Genomic DNA, 22,863 nt, shown 5'->3' with positions numbered 1-22,863 from the left:
AACATTTAACAGCAACAGACATTTTATAGTTACAACACAGTCCTATATACTCTAGTAGTCTTCAATCTTCATTTGGAAATGTGCATATTTCTGTGTTTTTGGGGGAAAGCTTCCAATTTTTCCTGTTAATGGAAAACATCAAACACAAGAAATTATCACCTTTCCAAAGCTTCCAAGACTCTTAAGTCTCAACACAACCTTCTCTGCTTCTCGTTCATGTCTAAAAATAGGCAAACCATGACTTTAATATCAAATTGTTAAATTTTTGTACCCATCATTTGTTTAAATGGATTCACTAAAATTGTCCAAGATGAAAATCATCTTCACTAATTATATTCTAATCTAAAATTTCAATTAGAATAGTGAAATTTCATATTATATGACAAACATTTGTATTACTGGGCAGAAAACTGGATAAAATATTTGCACAAAAAATAAGATGATCTGGGAAAAGACTTACCACAGACAGTAGGAGGAAGAGTACCAAGGCTTAACTCATCAAAATCAATCGCTTTGATCTGATACTTCCCAATGTATTCAGCAAATATCGGTTGAGTCGTGCTTCTAATAATCTTACAAATTGCCTATACATAAAAACGAAACACCATTGAAGAATCGTCCAACAAGAGCACAAACACACCCATATGGAATCACTGAAATTACAATATCGTGTCTAAGAAGTTCCTGCAGAGCATTTGGGCCTAATTCGTTCACCCAGAGAGGAATCTCGGGCAGAAGTTCCTGCAGAGCATTTGGGCCTAATTCACTGATTAGCCTAACAACAGGGTCCTGCAACATTGAAGAGAAAGAAAAAAAATCAAATTTTGATTGTCACCCAGAATACAAAACGCAAAAGGAGTTACGAATGAAAGCGCCAAAAATAGAGACACCACAACACCTTCTGTTTTTCACTTCAACAATGAACACCCAAAAAAAAAAAAAAAAACCTCATTTTTTGCCTCACTATCCTATTTCAAAATGTTGTACCATTTATTGCCACTTACCATTCTACTATTTCTCTAATTTCAGACTATATTATATTATTATATTAATTATTGTTATTATAAAATGTTTTAAGTCTCTTAATAATTGATTTTAGTTTCTATAGTATAATTTTATTCTCGTGAATTTTGTCTTTCCATAAAACTTAAGATATTAGGATAACAGATAATAACTAAAATTATTGCTTTTAAAATATAGATATTAAAATCAATTTTGACTGAAATTAAGGAAGTTAACACTTGTCTCTCCATTTACAATTATTAAAATCAATTTTTGACTGAAATTAAGGAAGTTAACAAAAACATGCTTCAAAAACCAGCAAAACCAGTACAGTTTCCAAAACCACGATCCACCCTATTGAATCAAACACACCCTTTTAATTATTTTCTGTTTTTTCCAATCTTGAACACCCCAAAATTGAAATTGTACGTATAAATGTTAACAAAAATGATAGCAAATAAAAAAAAGGGTAAAATTGTGGATATAGAAGGTACCTTGAAGGGGTCAAGTAAAAGAGGAGAAGGAAGGGATCAGAGAGAGAGAATAAGTTGGTGGAAAATGAATGGCGAAGAGAGAGAAACGAAGGGAATTAAAGAGAGAGAAACAGAATATGCTCTCTATCCTGAGCAAGCCATAGCTTGGCGTGTTCCATGCAGCGGTGCAGCGCGTTCTTGTGCGAAAAGCTTGAATCCGCGGGCCGCGAAATGAGCAACCCTCTCAGTGTGGAGATCGAATCCAAGTCCTCCTCGCCGAGCAGATCGGTGGCATCGTCGGTGACGTAGTCGTAGGTCAAGCAGCAGCCATGCTCCTGCGTTCTGGTAAGCATCGTGGAGCTACGGTGAGGGTGGAGGGCGAGGATGGAGGGTGATGGTAGGCTTTTGGGCTCCCTCCCGCAGAGCTGCGGTGAAGCAGATGAGGCCACAAAGAAAGAGAAAGTGATAAATTATATTAATTAAAAATAATAAGCATTTAAGACGGGTTTTCCGAAAACCGTCCTTGTTTTGAAATATTCCAAGGCGGTTTTCAAAAACCGTTTTTAAAATATTAACCATATTTACAACTTTGCCATTGTGATATAAACAAAAACGGTTTTTTATAACCGACTTAAATACCCTGTCATAAAAAACAGTATTTTTAGTAGTGCATGCATCTTAGCTTATAAATTGCAAGTTATGTCTTTTAAAATGTCAAAACATGTCATTATTATGATCAGTATGAACTTAAGATAATTTTTTTAAAAAATTTTCCAGCGATAATCTATGTTGTCATCCACCCTTTGTTATTTTTAAAATATCCTCACACAGATAGATTGGAAAGTTTGACATCCGCCCCTTGTTATGGATATTTATACACTGAAACGAACCATGTTAAGTGTAAGCATGTTTTTAGATATTAGTGATGTCCCTTAAACATGTTAAAGAAAAAAGGAAATTAAGTGCATGCTTTACAGTATGATTGATTGTCAAATCATTAAATAGCCTGAAAAGATAGAATAAATGTGTCATTAATTTTAACACAAAATAGCAAGCTTGCCATGTCAATCAAACATATGTTATTGATGGAAAATATAGGCATAAAGGAGTTCATTCCACACATCAGGCACACCAGGGAGGCACCAATGTATGCAATCTGCATAGCTATTTGGGTTTGCTATCTGTTCTTGGGTTAGAGCATCCCACTGCTTCCTGTAGATAGAAGGGTGTCCTTCTTTTCTGTATTCTGAGAGCTGTGTGATGTTTAGCATTTGAACATTCAAGCCTCTTGCTTTCAAATCATCAAGAACGTTCTCCACCATATGCATCATCTTAGGATCAGAACCCTTCCCCCAATACCCTTCTTCTGCAATCATTTCGGTTTCGCTGTAACAATTGTTACCCTTAGCGGCTCCCCATTCCTCAGCCCTGCAATTTTATTTTATTTTTCAATTACAAATCTAATTATATTCATTGATTGTAATATAATTACAGAGCCATTGCTTTATATATAGTTATGCACTGATATGTAATCTTGTATTTAGAGTCGTTCATTTGCAGTGAAAAAAAGTTAAAAATAAATGAAATAAACAGTAAAATAATATATAACTCACATTTTTACATTATATTTTAATTCAAAACTTTTATCTTAATTTATTTTTATTCCATTTTATTTCATTCTATCGAATGGATCCTTGGTGGTATATTCGCAATAGTATGAAGCATATATTTCAATATTCTTGGACTTGGACAATTGTCTTGAAGAACTGAGATTTGGATTTGATTTTTAAATCATTGTGATTGTATCAATGCTTATTAGCATTTGTAACAAACTAATATGTATGTATAATATTGCTGTTGCTCACAAAACTGTTACCAACTGTGTGATTGTTAGTTAATTTAAAGTGAATTTGTTGAGTGTTGGGAAACAGTAAAACAGCAATGATAACAGCATTTTTTTTTTATAAATGATAACAGCATTTTTCTTTTCTTTTTTATAAATGATAACAGCATTTTTCCATCGATGAGTCCATTGTGTTCTTATATATATACAATATAGAACAAATCATTAAAAAAAATCTTCGAAAAGTTTCTACCAACAAAAAACACCTAACATCAACGGTATTCACCCGAAAAGCAAGATAATTTTACTTTTCGTAGAATCAATTCAACATAGAAACGTGAAATTTGATTTTGAAAAATAATTTATATATAACTGGTCAATATTTGAACTTGTTGGATATTTTGGGGGGGGGGGGGGGGGGGTCCACAACTGATATTTAGAATGTCTTCTGAAGTTTAGGATAAATAGGCCCAATTGCATGTGCATATAATTGTCAATGTAGTTCTCCCTCTCCTCTCACTCCCTAGGAGGAACTGTATGAAATTAAAAAATGCTTCCCCAGCATAAAAAAAAAATCTAACATACTTAATTAATCATTGATCATCACGTCTAATTCTTATTCAAGAATCACAAAGGTAAAATAAATGTGAAACATGACTTAGCCAGTGATAAAAAAATAGAATTTAATAATTATGGATAGTATAAAACTATTTTATAGTATTAATTTATCACAAATTGTTCCTGTTATAATTTTTTAAAAATGATTATGATAAAAATTAAAAAAAAAACTTATCATGTATAATAATTTATGAATAGACAAGTAAAATTATTTTATAATTTATGAACAGACAAGTAAAATTATTTTATATTGTTAATATATCTCAAAATTGTGTATAAATAAGAAAAAAAAAACATGCAGATAATATTAATTATTTATGATAAATTAATCTTAATGCATGATTGTGAGATGGCATCACTTTTTTAACTAAACTCAGATGCACTTGTCTCATAGATATTACCATATATATATATATATATATATATATATATATATATATATATATATATATATATATATATATATATATATCAATGAGCAAATATGATAGCTAGAGTTGATTTGAGTATACCTTTCATGAGTGGGTGACATGCTAACGAAAAACAACTGGGTCTTGTTCCGATTGACATGGACTTCCAACCAATCAGACCAGGTCCTCAGGGCCATTTCATAGACTCTCAACATTTCAACCCCTTTGTAGACACCATCTGGGTCTCCAAATGATCCCCATCTGTTTGTTCAATTAAATTTGTCTCAATCAAAATCAATTTGTAAAAGTGGAGTTGGATGAGTGATTGTGTGATGAATAGTACAGTATAATTTAACACAATCATGCCATGTGGTGGTTGGAATTGAAATTGGAGCTGTTGACATGCAAGTTGATCAAAAGGAAGTGATAGTTAGGTTAATTAAGTGCACTTACAGAACATTCATTACAGGCCTTCTCCACCAGAGATAAGTGTTGAAAACCAGAAAGTCTGCATCAGTCCAGTACCTGGCATGCTTTTCAATAGCCTTCACTCTCACTGTTCGTTCTGGTACCCTATGGTTCACTGGATCATCTGAGTTTGATTCTACTAGTAATGGGGACCAATAGTGCTCAATACTTGCATTGTATTCCTTAATTAAAAACATTTCCATTAACCATATTAGCTACTTAATTATATAAATAGGTTCAAATGTGATAATAAGGTATTTTATTTTTTAATTTTTTTTATAAAAATAAAATAAACAGTGGAATGCATGGATTTGAGGGTACCACTGTTTATTTTATTTTATCTCTCTTTCTCTAAGAAGCCTTGGCACAATGGTATGTTGCTTTGTGACTTTGAAGTCATAGGTTCAAATTAATCTTAAAAACTGTTTCTTGCAGAAATACGGCTGAATGCATCTATTCTCTCAAGAAAAACAATTTATGAACAAACAAAGGCTAATTGACACACTTAGATAGAGAAAGATAGAAAAGAGAGAAAAAGTGTAAACATAATAGGTGATGTGATATAATAGAAAAAAAAAATAATAGGGTTTAATGAAATATTTGATAAAGGAATGTTTCTATATACATACTACTCATTATTCTCTCAAACCCTATGATGCAGAGCCTTGATCTGTACGTATTGGCTTTCTCTCTCTTGTTAATTATTGGTTTGATTGAAAAAAAAAAACCTACAAAAGTTATTCCATAAAAGTACAATTCTATTTTTACCAGAAATGTTGTCAAATAAACCGAAAAGAAAAAAGAAACAATTTGTTAACTACATTTCTACTCCTATGTTTGCTACGAGGGTGAGGACTTACTTTGGCCTTGAAAATGTTTAGTGAACCATTGGCAGTGGAATGCATGGATTTGAGGGTTTTGGGCAGTACAGAGTCAACAAGGCAAACCATGGAAACCCATTGGCCTCTGATGAGTGAATCCCCTACGAACACAAGCCTCTTGTTCCTTAGCCTTTCAAGCAATGCTGTGGCGTTGAACCTTATTATAACATAGAAAGAACCACATTCCACAAAGCTCAAAAACATAGCCAAACCTGATTAATCATGTATATCATACACGTAGGTATGTATAAAATATAACAATATTAAAATATATCATGGGGAAGAAAAATTATTATATGGTCTGAACTATTGCCTATTCATTGTTTTGGTTAATCTCTATGTAATACATAGCTGAGTTTTATTAACTTTTTTCATAAAAATAAAAAATTTCAACCAAGTGTGGCTCATAGAGATTACGTATAGAACTAAAATTTTAAAAAATTAACAGTTTGAAACCACGATTTTAGCAGTAATGTTAAGGTTTTTGGGATGTTTATGACTGTAATGAATAATGTTGATGTATCGGCTGCATTTGTTTGTAATTTTTACAATATCAAGAAATATAAAAAAAAATAAACACAATTTCAATTTGAAACCCTTGACCGGAACCATGAACACATGGTGATGTGGACCATACTATAATTTCTAAGGGGGGAGAGGAAGAGAGAAGAGACACACACCTGGTAAGGTCACAGTGGTGAGGCTGCCACCTCCAATTCTGGTAACTCAGGTCCTTCCTTCCAAACTTCGCACAAGCCAACTGGTCTGACATGAACGTGCATTCCTTCTCTTTGTATAATGGATAAGATTCGTTATCAAAAACCCACTTACCATAGAACAAGTCACACTTTGATGATGATGACGACGACGACGAATTACTACCAGAAGCATTTATTTTTGGAGGTAAATGTCCTCCATCCTGTCTTAGACAAACGGTGGTGACAACTACAAGAGTGGTTAAGATGGCTACAATAGAATGAAAGGTGTTTCTAACTCCCAAAGAAGTCCCTGCTAGCACTATTTGGTGTGTATTTGCCACTTTCATTTTGGCTTCTTTGATCGTTATTCCTCTTCCAGCAGCACCATCTCTTCCTCCTTTTTGAAGCTTCATTGGAATAATCGGTTGGTGAGAAAGGTTTGTATTCTAGCTTAGCCAACTTGTCCACTAAAAGTATTAGGTAGAGTATGATGCACTTCTAAGTTTTTTGTTGTTGATATATTCCCAGAGAAAATGGTACCATATAAGTATACATTTGATTAAGAAATGGCAAAAGATTAATAATTTAAAGAAGAATCAGACTACTTTTGTAACTATTTTTAAACATGGATTTTAGTTTTTAAATATAAAAATTGAACTTTGTTAACCTAATATTTAAATATTTTCTGTAGACACCGCAACAGTGCTGCTAGATTTGCTCCCAGTATACTGATTAAATAACTTCGTCACTTTATTTTTATTTTTTTAAATGGTAAAGTTACTTCACTTTTTATTTATAATTGATAGTAATTGATAACAACGTTCAAACGAAAAAAGTGGAGCTCAGTTTTGCTAATTGCCCCCAAAAGTTGAAATGTAGCATTTATTGGTATTCAGTTGTGAGATGTAAAGAGACTGATTTAATTAGAGATTTCGATTATGCTTATGTTTTCTACTGCATATAAATTAAATTAAGCTAGTCTAGCATTTTTTGGTATGGAAAATATACTTCGACACTCCAAATAATATTTAACACTTAGAAAGAAAAAGGAAAAAAGAAAGAAAAATAAATATCATAAATGATATAATATGGCAAGAAGAGAAAAATAGAAGAAAAAAATGAAAGATATAATTAGTATGATGGTTAAAATAATTAGGTCTTTCAGTATTTAGATTTTTATATTATATATTTTTAACTTTAGTTTTGATATGACTATATGCAGGCCCAGTTTAAGGATACAAATACCTTTAGGTTGTGTTGTTGACGTTTTCACCACCGAGAACATTGCTTGAAGTAAGCTCGAAGCCTCTTTGTGCTTTCCGCATAATTCAAATAAAAAACCAACTAACAATAGTCATATAATATTTCTCTATATTTTTTTCATGTATATGCTATAGGCTATAGCTTGACATCTATAGTGGATAACAGATAAGATATGCTTCAGATTAAATTTATTTGGTTTTGTCTTTAAACACATACAGGACAGAAAAGAAAAGAGAAAGAGGAAGAATTAATAAAACTTAGAAAAATGGTAATTGTAACATAAATACACATAGAATAAAGCTATGCACTATGGCTTAAGTAATTTTACGTACTAATATAAAAATGGCAAAGAAAAAGAAAAGAGACTGGTAATTGTAGCACATAAATACAGAAATTAGAATAAAGCTATATATACACGCAATAGTTGTAGTATATTTACGTGCTAATTAAAAAATGGCCTATGAGTTCAATCAATTTTCCTTTATGAAAAAGCGAGCATCCTTAATTCAACTTGGTTCTTAATGACTTTAGTGGTCAACGGTCTTCACTTCTTTTACAAATCTTTACTCTTTGCACTTCCGTAAAATTTTCACCTTCAGTTTCAGTTCGCGATTTAAGTAAGTGGAAGAAATTAAGTCTTCATGTCAAGAAATAGAGGAGTTACTCTGAGTCTCGCAATACGGCGTATAAATGCCTCTACGTGAGACTTCAGCTAAGCCTCGTTAAAATTTATCAGTTATATGAAGTGTGTGAAACCTTGTTATTATTAAGGAAATATTTTTTTCACAAAATTATCTTAGGTTTTCAAGAATAACATAATATTATAGCTGAAAATTAAATGTTATTTTTTAGCCATAAGTTATATGTTGGAAATACAAATTAAGTAATTAATTAAACTTGGTTTAATTAGTCATAAACAGTACATGTACATCTTCTCACCCATCTCTGTATTATATATAGAATTGGGTGGGAGCTAGTCAGTAGAATGTGCACTATAGGAATTGTTATGTAAGGTGTTGTGTCATTTTTCTCTTGTAATCTGTCTTCTCGTCTAAACTCTGCAATTATTGTGCTTCTGTTAGATTTAATAATCTTCTTTGGCTTTTAAAAAATATATATCTATATCATATAACTTGTAGTTTCAACAAGTCACAGTTTTAAAGTATTTATTTCTTGTATATGCATGAGTTTAAATATGGATTAAATTATATTGTGGATCGTCTTGTTCAACACCTCATGATTCTATGCATCTATAAATACTTTTGTACTTATATTACTCAAACTAAGCCTAGATAACAAATTTAAAGTGAGTTTCATTTTAATGTCTCGTCTCCTTTATCAATCTCTCGGTTTTCTACTTCAAAGTGTTATCACAAAGGTCAACAAATCCTTTGAAGATGGTCATGGCCACCTCCTCTTTTGTAGTTCCCAAACTCAAAAAGATTTCCAAAATTAATTGGTATTCGAGTTATGGCAATTCTTGGCTGCTAATGCACAGGAAATGATAGAAAATGCTTACGAGGAAAGACCATGCAAAAAAACTAATTGTAAGGGAATTGTAGCAGATAGCATACTTTTAGCATCATTCATGAAACTTAAATGATTACATGTTTCAAAAATATTATTACAATGCAAAAAAACAGAATAAACACGTTCTGAAAATTCTCCAAATTTTTTAGCAAAAGTGTTGACACGGTAAGAAGATCAATTAAGAGGCGAGGTTGAATATTCATTCATGATTTGGTTTGCAAGAATTTTAGCAATTGTTAATTAAAATGAGAAATATGATAAAAAAAAAAATCAAAATGCTCATCTGGAAAGAAAAAAAACTATTCATTGACACACTAAACTAGAAATTTACTTATGTTGTTGTATGTGATTAGTCATTAACTATCACAAAACTTAGAAATTATGACCATTATGAATTATAATGGTTATAGAGTTTAACTTAATTAGTTAAACATGATAAACATGATGTACAAGTTGCTATATATTCCATGAATTTGTCTTTAAAAAAAATCCACTCTTTTCTCGGAAGAAGATAAAAAAGGTTAGAGCATACTAGTTCTTCTAGATGGTCATGGTAGATATTTAATTTTAGCCGGCTATGCAAGAAAGAAGGTCGTGATAGAGTTTTAGTTGTATAGTTATGGAAGAAGAGGTGGTGGTCAGAACTCTAACAATATAATAAAGAATTAAAGTAAAAACAAAACGAAAAGACATGGAATTTTTTGCTTCAGAAAAGAAAATGGAAAAAAAGAATTTCAAAAATAAATGTTGAATGTTGTCTTTCGGTCTAAATTGATACCAATGACGTCAATGAAACCAGACAAAAGGCAACATTGAATAGTTTTTGAAAATTGGAATATTAAATTAAATATTTTAAAAATAAAGAGACCAAATTAAATAATAATTAACAAATAAATAATACCTAAGTTATATCTTTAAATAAGTGTTTTATTTATCTTAAAATTGCTTTAGATCAAAATAAAATAATAAAAAATATTTTTCTAAATAACCTTGATTATAAAAAGGAAAAATATTAAGAAAATAGAAATTAAAAGCTGACATTTCAAAAAATATTACTTCAACTAAAATTTTAAAAAATATTAAAAACGGTTAAAAAATTAATTACCAAATAATCAAATAAATTTTTTAATTAATGAAAAAATTAAAATTAACAAAAATATCTTATCAAATACCATCTTAATATTAATTTTAAGGACCATTTTAATGACTCACTCAATAAAATTACTTTAAAGTTTGCACTTAAAATATCATTTTTAAGGGAATTTTGTTGTTAACTATTTTTTACTGAAAATTTTGTTATAACAAGTGACAACTAACACGTACTTTATTAGTGACCAAGGTTGTCATGTGATAGCTCTGGTTAGATATACACAATTGGTTTATAATAAAATTGGTTCTTGACACTTGGTTTATCGTATAAAAAATTGTATTTGCGCAACAAAATCCTTGTATCATTTTTACACTATTTTTTAAAAATAATTAGAATTTATAATCTAACATACTCTTGTGTGCATGTATGATCACACTTGTCATCATCTATCTATAGGTATTACTAAAAGAATAGATTGTCAAAATGACCAAAATAAACATTCTATTTTGTTGACATGTGACTTGAGCAAAGAGTAAAAATGAAATTTGAATAAAAAAAATATTTTTCTGCTGTTGGAGCATGCATTGTGTACTAAAGTTTTCACGCACCAATTGTACGAACGCACACGTGTCAATAATATGTATATGGTTATAACCAACAGAATTCAAGTAACAATATAATTTGAAAAAAGATATATCATTAATTAATCATAAAAAAATTTGGTATAACTTATAAAATAATTACTATAAAAATTAATAAATTTATCATATATAATAATTTCATGATTATAAATTTTTTTATAAAAAACCGAGCTGAAATGTAATTATAAAACTAACTGCAATGTAAATATAAAACTAATTCTTTTTGGTGGATCTATAGGCTTGACAAATTGTTTATTTGGAACAATTTTAGAAAAAAAAAAGAAAAAAGTTGTCATAATATAAAATTAAAAATTAAACATACAAATATATAAAAAAGTATAGCTTGTTGATACTTTTAATACAATAGGATGAAATTTTATATGAAAGTTAATTTAAAAGCTTGATTTCTATAAAAAGTTTTTGTATTATTAATCAATCATAAAAAAATTTGGTATAACTTATAAAATAATTATTATAAAAATTAATAAATTTATCATATATGATAATTTTATTATTGAATAACAATATAATTTATGCACATATTATTCATTTATTAAATTATTGTTGAAGAGGATAAAATTATCAAAATCTATAAGTCATTTTTCATTTATTTTAAAAGAATATATAAATAAATAAATATATATATATATATATATAAGTATAATTTGTTGGGACCCTCTAATACCATGTGATGACTTTTTTATCCAAACCCAGACACAAAATGTAGTGATAGAAACAACAGTTAGTATAAGAAATTTTATATGAAAGTTAATTCAAAAGTTTGATTGATGTAAAAGCTTTTGTATCATTAATCAATCATAATTTTTTCTGTATAAATTATAAAATAATTATTATAAAAAAATAATAAATTTATCATTATGATAATTTTTTGATTAAATAACAATATAATTTATGCATAAAATATTCATTTATTAAATTATAGTTAAAGAAGATAAAATTATCAAAGTTTATAAATCATTTTCATTCATTTTTTAAATAAATAAATGATTAGTCTAATTATATGACTCCAGATATCCTATATTATTGATATATCGATAAAATGAGAATTTTAAAAATTGAAAAGTGAAAGAAAAAAAAACAGGATAAATACATCAACAAGGCATACTACATACGCCTAGCAGGGTGTTGTGTGAAGAAAAAGGGAAAATAAAAATAAAGATATTCATTTTTTAAAATAATGGAAAGGATCTACCTCCTTTTATTCATCAAACACCAAAAAGTAATTTAAAAAAAATCAAATAATTTTTATATTTTTTATTACAGTTTTTATACTTTTTCTATATTTTACTTTTTTAATCTAAGTATAATTTCATTACTAAAATAAATAAATAAATTTTTAAAAAAAACTAACCGAAGGGAAACGACCTGTGCAGACTGGCTAGTTTAAATACACATGCGGAACTCTCATGGAACGAATGCAGCGAAATGCCCCTGTCGTCCTTTAAGAAACACAATTTGAGATAACCATCGTTCCATCAACGAATCTGATCAATTTAATATTAATATCATATGGTTAAATTATTTAAAAACCTAAAAATAAATAAATATTTGATATTGTACTTGGCACTAGGCATGCAATTGCTACAGTGACAGATAGTCAGTAACCCAAAAGAATGGAAGAAACACACAGGCTGCAGCCATATTGATATTGTGTGGTCAATTTCCAATTTCAGAATAATTTAACAATAATAATGGAGCCATTAGCCACAATTAATGCACCTCAGAAATCAAATTAATGTAGAGACTAGAGAGAGATAGAATAGGAGCAGAAAGGTTACCTGAAAAATGAAGATCGAAGAAAGCCAATTCAATTGAATAATGCCATAGAACTTACTAAAAATATATTGTACACAAATCAAAGATACCACTTTTTTTCTCTCATATATCAACATCGATCATCCATCGTTTTCGTTTTTATTCCACTAAGGAAAAAGTTTAAGTATACATAAATTCTGAACATAGAAATTTCGCCGATCCAGAATTTAATGGCTCAAATATCTTCAATAGGGGGATAAAATGATATCTATGAAATATCCATCTACTGATTTAACTTGAGTAAAGGGCCTCCAATGAACCAAAGTAGAAAGTAATTTATAACAGAATTCTTATTATCAACAAAACGCGCTAACTACTTAGTCTAAATTGAGGGGTTTTTTTTCTGATATATCAAAAAAGTTTTATATCATTTAAGAATTTGAGAACCAAAGTAGAAAGTAATTTATAAACATTTTTCTTCATTAATTCATTAAGACATTTTTTATAGACAAAACTGTAAATACTACGAGAGTCAAAGTAGAAAATATTTCTAATTTGATGAGCTTAACTTTTTTGTGTGTAAATAAATGTGGTAAAATGGAGAGACACTCTCAATCCTACTTAGCAAGGTGTCCATGGCATACTAGGATTATTGGCATAAGTCTACCTAGAGAATTATGGTACAAGCCCAAACAATAAGGATATGTCCGACAGAGTATTCTTCCATATCACTCGGTCATATTAAGGGGATCAAACTTCATGATTGAAGTCTTTGTGTTTATGCACTCAAGATTGTTGAACTGTGTATCATTTCATCTCAGTTGAACCAAAGTCCTTTAGTTGTATGGAGTCGATATCCGACCGATAGTTTAGGACTACAATGCAAACACCCACTCCTCACCTAAAGTGTCTAAAGCCTTGGCCTCTAAGTTATGCCATAATAAGATAAGTTCAACCAAAAATATCAAATTGATCCGTTACAACATGCTATTATATATATCCCGTCGAATCCAAAAAAAATAGATAAGTAAATTACACTTGATACTTGAATGTTTTTAGACTAAGTCTTTTTTCCCCAAGGTACTAGTTACCAGAACAATATTGGATTAAAATTTTAAAAATATGTTTATTTATTCACTTTACAAGCATTTATTTTTTAGAAGGAAAAAAAAAAGTATTTCCTAAGCAGAAGTGGACAAAAGAAAGGGTGGGTAGACCCTGCGCTGCACGGGATGACATCAAGAGCATCTATCTCGTGTAAATGCTAACTTATCACCCACTTGCTCCCCAACTTGCATAAACCGACGACGAATCGGTGATTATTCAAACAAACCAACCCATGCTGCACGACATTTCTTTTCTTTGGTTTTGCTTCGTTTTGATTTGATATCCCTTTCCATTTCAATTAAATAAAAACCCATTTACTCTTTATGCTGCAACTTGCATGTCTTTTTTCTTTCTTTGCACTAATTTTAATATTGTCATGGACTTGGCTTGGAACTAGGGGACTATACATCTTTGAAAAGCCCAAAAAAGTCACGATACAGCCGAATCCAGCTAGATATAGCTATCTACTATTCATTTTTTTTTTCTCTACCTATCTAATTCAATGTAATTAGCTTGCTTATTTATAACTTATGTTCCATCGCCAATACAGTAGCCCAACTTGAATTTTAATATTGAGCGAGATAAAGTAAAGAAATTTTTTGGGTACAGGTTTCATTTACTTCTTTATCAAGGTATAAAAGAATTCAGATGACCACTCCTTAGAAGGGATTGAAAAAACAAACAATTTATAAAGGTACAAAAGAATTCAAAGTAAAGAAATTACACTGTCAAATAGAATGATTATTTAGAAGATAATTTCTAAAAATTGTTCTACTGATTTTATTTGTTAAAAAAAAAGATATTCTAGTTTTTTTCTTTTTAACTATTTTTTATATGAAAAAATCAGAAATGGGTACTAAAGTTTACAATATTAACACATCATACTCAACCATATCAACTACATCTTTTACCTTTTTTATCTATGTATCTAAATCTAGATATTCAACTTAAAATTTTACCTTATGGCAAGCATTTATGTTGACATCTCTCCCTTCTATAAATTCACATTAATGAGGGGAAAAATCATGTACACGTGACAAATGGGATCCGTGCACAATTTTACCCAAACAAGTCAGAAAGTGAAAGCACGAACAGAATCCATACCGCAAGTTGCATCGCCCCACAACTAGCCCTCGTCACATTCGCCTTAACTTCTGGGAAAGTCATATTCAAAAGCTCTGCATTTCATGTGGAAACTTATAACTCACATCACCACCACCTCCTAAGTTATACAGCCACTGCCTTACTACGATATCTATTCAAAAACCCTACAATCTCGTGATTCAAACAATTTTTCATGAACATAGTCGGTGTCATTCTCATCCCCTCCCATCATATTTATAATTTATATAGAATAATATCCATCATAAATTACAATTTTGGTTCTAATTTTATAAAGATTTTCGAAAAGACATGCGCCTTATTAATGTATCTGTATTTTTTAAATTTTTTTGAAAGTGAACTTGTTGTATAGATAATTAATACCATTTTTTTATTGATGAAAGTGATATGAGAGATTGAGAATTGAAATAATTAAAATAAAATAATGGGGGAATATGAAATAACAACTCAAAGATGAAAATAAAAATAAAAATGAAAGACCGTATATCAAAGGAGCCTGAATGAAAGAGTGAAGAATTACAAATGTAGTCATTCAAAGATTATTGATTAAAGATTATAAACAAACATTTCTACAATTGTATTGAGCAGATGAAAATTACTACAATGAGAACAAAGATTACACCAACATTACATAAAATCCTTGGTTCATGTTCACTTTCTCAACAAAGAGAAACACAAAACGATCACACAAGGGTAAAATTAAGAGACTCCTTTTGTTTTTCCTCTCAGACACAAAGTCACAAACTCACACAACCTTGTGATATTAATCAAAAAGTACACAACAACTAATTAATAGCTAAATTACAAAAGGTAAAAATTAAAAAAGAAAGATACGGACAGTGTTTTTGTGAAATCATCGTTGATGGAGTTTGTTGGTTAGGTTTTCGGCGAATTTGGCGAGGGATTGGAGGTTGCAGCGGAGGATGGTGTCGACGAAGACGCGAGTGTCCTCGGTGGTGTTGCCGGCAGGGACGTCGACGACGTAGGACTCGACGACGACGGTGCCGGTGGCGGAGCGGGGGTGGAGGATGGTGACGGAGCGGTAGTTGGAGAGGCGGTGGTCGCCGCCGACCATGCTGAAGCCGATGACGTGGCGCTCGTCGTCGAGGACGTCGAGGCGCTCGGTGCTGACGGCGGCAGGGAGGCCGGAGATCACGCGGACCTCGCGGAGGGTCCCGACATCGCCGTCGCCGAGGATGACGTGGCAGCTCTTGACGAAGTGCTTGTAGGCCTGCGGGTTGTCGAAGCGCCGCACGACGGACCACACGGTGGAGACCGGGGCGGCGATCTCCTGCACCACGGCGGAGCAGCACTGGTGCGGGGACACGACATGGGTGTAGTGCCGAGCCACCGCGTCGGGAACAATCGTGGAAGGATTGTTAGGTGACATTTATTTGTTTGATATTATTTGATTTGTTGAATGAAACTATGAATGAATGAATGAATGGTTGGTTTGGTGTGTTTTGAGAGAAAGAGAGAAGTGAAGATTGAAAGATGAGAGATACAGAATTACTTTTGCAGTGATTGAATTATTATTATTTATATATATAATGTGGAAGTTGTAGGGGAAGATTAGACATAGAACAGATAAAGAAAGGTTCAAGAGGGAGGGGTCCACCGCTTGGATTGTCGAAACTATATGAAAGGTTATTGGAGTAACCAAGTTCATGTGAGATCCTATGAAAACAACTATTTTTCAATGTCTCATCTCAATTACTCTCATAGGAATTTTTATTTTTCAACCAAATTTCTTATTTTTACAAAATTTAGGGGATGTTCTGGTGTCAAAAGAAAAGAATACTTCATTATTTTAGAGGGAGGGAAACAACTCATACATAATAGTTGTTGTATCTTGACTAAAAATAAAATATTCGAGTCTGTAGGTAATTATATCAAATACTAAAAAAATATACTTATAAATACTTATATAATATAATAATAATTAATTTTTTAATCTTTCTTAATTTTTAGCCTCTCAAAATTTTTTTGACAATTTTTAACTCTTTATTTTTTTTGTCTACTTTTAGTTTTTCATTTTTTTTATTACTCAAAATTAGTTCTTTGAAATATATAAGACTTTATCTTATTTTACATGACTCATCTCTTACATTTTTAAGAGTTTAACCCTTTGAATGTAAAATAATTTTATATTATTAATTACAAGTATAATTTTTATGAAAATTATTATAAAAAATAATAAATTTATTATATATATTAGTTTGTGATTGGATAATGATTCATAGTAATTACAATGTGAGTGCATGACATATTTTTTCGTTTTTTAAACATGGATTTAGGACAATAATGAAATCCGAATGAGCCCTGATGTGTAATAGTTTAATTTTTTTTTATAAAATTTAATTGAAATAAGAGACTAATTTATATATATTTTTGCATAAAAAAGTCATTCGATTAAAATTTAGGTATGTTTCAAAAAAAAATAGTTATATATAAATTTTAAAATATTTATTAAAAAATTTAAAAATTTTATTAATTTGTCATACATGACAATTTATAATAAGATAACGGTATGAAAATTCTTTATAATATTAATACATGTACTATTCACTCTTTGACATCGACTCACCGTATTTTTTTCCTTTAAATAAATTACACAGACATTTCTTAAAGTCTTGTTAAATTTCTTTTAATACCCATGTTTTTTTCACCTATACTAGCCTCTTTAATTGTTTAAAAATATTACATTAACACTTATATATTATTAACCTCCTTATTGTTTACAAAACATTATATTGTGTACTTTTAAATAAGAGGTTATCGTAAACGTTAAAAAGAAGAGAGTTTATGTATAATTTTAAAAAACTTCAAGTATAATATAATTTATTTTTTTCTTTTTACATAAACATTTAATCATGATTTTTTTTTCAAATCTAAATATGGATTATTTGTGTGTAATTAAAAATTTATGACTTCTAAAGAAATATCAAAATAGTTTATTGTTTAAAAAATATGTTACAATAATGTATCAAAACTAAACACTGTCTTATATGTTTTAGTCAAACTAACTTACAACCTAGATAAAGTAGCGTTATACTCGTATAATTTGATTTCTTCTCACTCATTCACACATGTGCGCGCGCGCGCACACACACACACACATATATATATATATATATATATATATATATATATATATAATAGAACCTACTTATATCTTAAATTTCATTCACTATAAGAATACAAATTTATATTGTATAATAATTAGAAATTATTTTAGATATAAATTTTAAAATTATTTTTGAAAATCATTAATTTTATCATACACAATATTTATATGTTTAGATGAAAATTTAAAAACTTTTTTATTATCAACACTTGTGTCCCCACAATTTCGACCATATAATCAACAAAAAATTATAATTAAATTATTTCCTTTTTTTATTATGTTATCTACTACATTTATTAATTTTTCTTTTTTATTTCTCTTTTCTCACTTGTATAGATCTCAAGAATATGAAAAAAATTGATATTAAAAATATATGTAGCTTAGTTTTTTTCTCAAACAAAAGACGAATAAAGGATGTTTTGGTACTAAGGTCCCATTAAAAAAAAATTTAAAAATATTTTATAGATAAAAATTATTTTTAACAATCAAACTCCTTTTAATATATTTTTAAAAAAACATATACATATTTAAAATTGAGAATAAAATTTGTTTAAAAAGGTCAATTTTCTTTTGTTTGGAACGACAAACATCAATAAATAACTATTAAGAATTTATTATTATTGAGGAGGACAATTACTAAGAATAACTAAATATAAAATTATTTTTATTTTGGTATCATAACATTGGTGGAAAGTATAATAACATTGATGTAAAATAATTTTTTTTATAATATACTAAAATATAAATCATTTGATTACGTTATTATTGTTGTTCAATTTGAACAAAATTTGACAAAGACAATCTTAAAGATGTGTAAATATAATTCAACAATAAAAAAATACATTTTAAATAACACGCACACACATGCGCGCACACACACTCATATATATATATATATATATATATATATATATATATATATATATATATATATATATATATAAAATAAAACCTACTTATATCTTAAATTTCATTCATATAAGTATGCAAATTTATATTGTATAATAATTAAAAATTATTTTAGATATAAATTTCAAAATTATTATTGAAAATCATTAATTTTATCATACACAATATTTATATATTTGGATGACAATTTAAAAACTTTTACATTGTTAACACTTGTGCCCTCACAATTTTGATGAAAATTAGTCACTATTTTTACCGGAGGTTACTTTGTACCAATAGTATGATCAACAAAAAATTCAAATTAAATTATTTCCTTTTTTATTATGTTATCTCCAACATTTATTAATTTTTCTTTTTCATTTCTCTTTTATCACTTGTATAGATCTCAAGAATGTGAAAAAAAATTGACATTAAAAATATATATGACTTAGTTTTTTTCTCAAACAAAAGCCGAATAAAGGATGTTTTGGTTCTAAGGTCCCATTAAAAACTTTTTTTAAAATATTTTATAGATAAAAAATTATTTTTAACAATCAAAATCTTTTTAATATATCTTTAAAAAAACATATACATATTTAAAATTGAGAATAAAAATTGTTTTAAAAGGTTGATTTTCTTTTGTTTGGAACGACAAACATCAATAAATACCTATTAAAAGTTTATTATTATTGAGGGGGACGATTACTAAGAATAACTAAATATAAAATTATTTTTATTTTGGTATCATAACATTGGTGGGAAGTATCATAACATTGATGTAATATAAATTTTTTTATAATATACTAAAATATAAATCATTTGATTACCTTCTTATTATTGTTCAATTTGAACAAAATTTGGCAATGACAATCTTAAAGATATGTAAATATAATTCAACGATAAAAAAAATACATTTTAAACAACGCGGGTACACACATGCGCACACAGAGATACACCTATATATATAATAGTACCTACTTATATCTTAAATTTCATTCACTGAAAGTATACAAATTTATATTTTATAGTAATTAGAAATTATTTTAGATATAAATTTCAAAATTATTATTGAAAATCATTAATTTTATCTTACACAATATTTATATGTTTAGATGACAATTTAAAAACTTTTACATTGTTAACACTTGTCCTCTTACGATAAAAATTAGTCACGATTTTTGCCGGAGGTTACTTTGTACCAATAGTAAGATCAACAAAAAATTCTAATTAAATTATTTCCTTTTTTATTATGTTATCTACTACATTTATTAATTTTTCTTTTTCATTTATCTTTTCTCATTTGTATAGATCTCAAGAATGTGAAAAAAAATTGATATTAAAAATATATATAACTTAGTTTTTTTTCTCAAACAAAAGACGAATAAAGGATGTTTTGGTTCTAAGGTCTCATTAATTTTTTTAAAAAAATATTTTATAGATAAAAAATTACTTTTAACAATCAAACTCCTTTTAATATATCTTTAAAAAAATATATACATATTTAAAATTGAGAATAAAAATTGTTTAAAAAGATAAATTTTATTTTGTTTGGAACGACAAACATCAATAAATACCAATTAAGAGTTTATTATTATTGAGGAGGACGATTACTAAGAATAACTAAATATAAAATTATTTTTATTTTGGTATCATAACATTGGTGGGAAGTATCATAACATTTATGTAATATAAATTTTTTTATAATATACTAAAATATAAATCATTTGATTACCTTCTTATTGATGTTCGATTTGAATAAAATTTAGAAAAGACAATCTTAAAGATGTGTAAATATAATTCAACGATAAAAAAATACATTTTAAATAACATGCACGCACGTGCACACACACTCATATATATATATATATATATATATATATATATATATATATATATATATATATATATATATATATATATATATATATATATATATATATAATAAAATCTACTTATATCTTAAATTTCATTCATATAAGTATGCAAATTTATATTGTATAATAATTAGAAATTATTTTAGATATAAATTTCAAAATTATTATTGAAAATCATTAATTTTATCATACACAATATTTATATATTTAGATGACAATTTAAAAACTTTTACCTTGTTAACACTTGTGTCCTCACAGTTTCGACGAAAATTAGTTATCATTTTTACCGGAGGTTACTTTGTACCTATGATCAACAAAAAATTCTAATTAAATTATTTCCTTTTTTTATTATGTTATCTACTACATTTATTACTTTTTCTTTTTCATTTCTCTTTTCTCACTTGTATAGATCTCAAGAATTTCAAAAACAAAATTGATATTAAAAATATATATGACTTAGTTTTTTTCTCAAACAAAAGACGAATAAATGATGTTTTGGTTCTAAGGTACCATTAAAAAGTTTCTTTTTTTATATATTTTATAGATAAAAAAATATTTTTAACAATCAAACTTCTTTTAATATATCTTTAAAAAAAACATACATATTTAAAATTGAGAATAAAAATTGTTTAAAAAGGTTAATTTTCTTTTATTTGGAACGACAAACATCAATAAATACCTATTAAGAGTTTATTATTATTGAGGAGGACGATTACTAAGAATAACTAAATATAAAATGATTTTTATTTTGGTATCATAACATTGGTGTGAAATATCCTTAAATTTTACTTATGATTAGTTTTTATTGAAAAATTGGATTGGTCACATTTAAAGTAGATCAAGTTCAATTTAAGTCAGATAAGAATCATGGTTATTATAAAATCTATTTATTACATCTTTTACAAGTTAAATATGTTAATTTTTATCCTTTTTAGGATGATTTGTCACTTCTTTTTATTATATTTTGTCATCCATCAGTTTCAATCAAAGATTTTTTTAAAAGATCCAAATCCAATTTCATCTAGACTAACGACATGTTAGTATTTTTTATCTTATATAATAATTTTTCCTTGAAAAATAATTTAATAAAAAAATTATTTCATTAACATAAAAAATTATTAATTAAATGAGAGTGATTTTAAAAATCATTCTTATTTTAGAAAATAACTATCATTCTTCAATGAGGATGTTTTTAAAAGACTATTTGGTGCATAGGAAAAAAATTGATTTTAATGTACGGAAGGAGATATAGTAGTCATTTTCCTCATTGGTTCACAAGGGGGAGGAGAGAGAGGTTTCAAAAATAATTTTAAACTTTAAAACATACGTGAGATATTTTTTAGTCATTTTAATTGAAATATTTTAAATTCCTTTCCTCCTTTCTCCAAATCCCTTCAATATTGGAGGGGAGTAAAAATTAGATGAGGAGGGATTTTGCTCCCGTCCAAAAAGTTGAACCAATCAATCAATTTTCTTAAGAAAAAAAAAAAATTTCATGTGGGAAAAATATACAAATTTATATTGCATAGTAATTAGAAATTATTTTAGATATAAATTTCAAAATTATTATTGAAAATCATTAATTTTATCTTACACAATATTTATATGTTTAGATGACAATTTAAAAACTTTTACATTGGTAACACTTGTGCTCTTACGACGAAAATTAGTCACCATTTTTGTCGCAGGTTACTTTGTACCAATAGTAAGATCAACAAAAAATTCTAATTAAATTATTTCCTTTTTTATTATGTTATCTACTACATTTATAAATTTTTCTTTTTCATTTATCTTTTCTCATTTGTATAGATCTCAATAATGTGAAAAAAAATTGGTATTAAAAATATATATAACTTAGTTTTTTTCTCAAACAAAAGACGAATAAAGGATGTTTTGGTTCTAAGGTCCCATTAATTTTTTTAAAAAAATATTTTATAGATAAAAAATTACTTTTAACAATCAAACTCCTTTTAATATATCTTTAAAAAAACATATACATATTTAAAATTGAGAATAAAAATTGTTTAAAAAGATCAATTTTATTTTGTTTGG

General features: G+C 28.0%; 2 protein-coding genes across 3 annotated transcripts; both read right to left on the bottom strand.

Annotated features, from left to right (window-relative positions):
* Positions 1 to 2,414: 2,414 nt before the first annotated feature.
* Positions 2,415 to 15,180, bottom strand: LOC114419118 (protein trichome birefringence-like 34). 2 transcript variants are annotated; one of them, XM_028384721.1, is made up of 8 exons: positions 14,905 to 15,180; positions 12,290 to 12,422; positions 7,639 to 7,708; positions 6,376 to 6,800; positions 5,675 to 5,852; positions 4,800 to 4,996; positions 4,449 to 4,607; positions 2,446 to 2,903 (listed from the first exon to the last, which is right to left on the bottom strand). In XM_028384721.1, exons 4-8 carry the CDS (start codon positions 6,738 to 6,740, stop codon positions 2,555 to 2,557), a joined length of 1,248 nt encoding a protein of 415 aa, XP_028240522.1. In that variant the 5' UTR covers positions 6,741 to 6,800; positions 7,639 to 7,708; positions 12,290 to 12,422; positions 14,905 to 15,180; the 3' UTR covers positions 2,446 to 2,554. The 2 variants fall into 2 exon arrangements, with proteins under 2 accessions (XP_028240521.1, XP_028240522.1); XM_028384720.1 differs by lacking the exons at positions 7,639 to 7,708; positions 12,290 to 12,422; positions 14,905 to 15,180 and having other exon boundaries at positions 2,415 to 2,903; positions 6,376 to 6,916.
* A 267-nt stretch (positions 15,181 to 15,447) lies between these two features.
* Positions 15,448 to 16,460, bottom strand: LOC114419119 (abscisic acid receptor PYL4-like). The gene has a single exon (XM_028384723.1). The coding sequence runs from the start codon at positions 16,310 to 16,312 to the stop codon at positions 15,776 to 15,778; it is 537 nt and encodes a 178-aa protein (XP_028240524.1). The 5' UTR covers positions 16,313 to 16,460; the 3' UTR covers positions 15,448 to 15,775.
* Positions 16,461 to 22,863: the final 6,403 nt, after the last annotated feature.

Source organism: Glycine soja, chromosome 7 (genome assembly GCF_004193775.1).
Source record: "Glycine soja cultivar W05 chromosome 7, ASM419377v2, whole genome shotgun sequence".
Taxonomy (NCBI): domain Eukaryota; kingdom Viridiplantae; phylum Streptophyta; class Magnoliopsida; order Fabales; family Fabaceae; genus Glycine; species Glycine soja.
The sequence above is the reverse complement of the archived record's forward strand: the minus strand, read 5'-3'. Positions and strand labels throughout refer to the sequence as shown.

What these genes read in the sequence shown, in the direction of transcription:
- LOC114419118 (XM_028384720.1), bottom strand. Translation starts at nt 6,806, where the DNA reads ATGAAGCTTCAAAAAGGAGGAAGAGATGGTGCTGCTGGAAGAGGAATA. An exon ending in TAAACATTTTCAAGGCCAAA is followed by an intron (nt 4,997 to 5,674) that starts GTAAGTCCTCAC and finishes TTTTTAATTAAG; the next exon opens with GAATACAATGCAAGTATTGA. An exon ending in AGGCCTGTAATGAATGTTCT is followed by an intron (nt 4,608 to 4,799) that starts GTAAGTGCACTT and finishes TTGAACAAACAG; the next exon opens with ATGGGGATCATTTGGAGACC.
- LOC114419119 (XM_028384723.1), bottom strand. Translation starts at nt 16,312, where the DNA reads ATGTCACCTAACAATCCTTCCACGATTGTTCCCGACGCGGTGGCTCGG.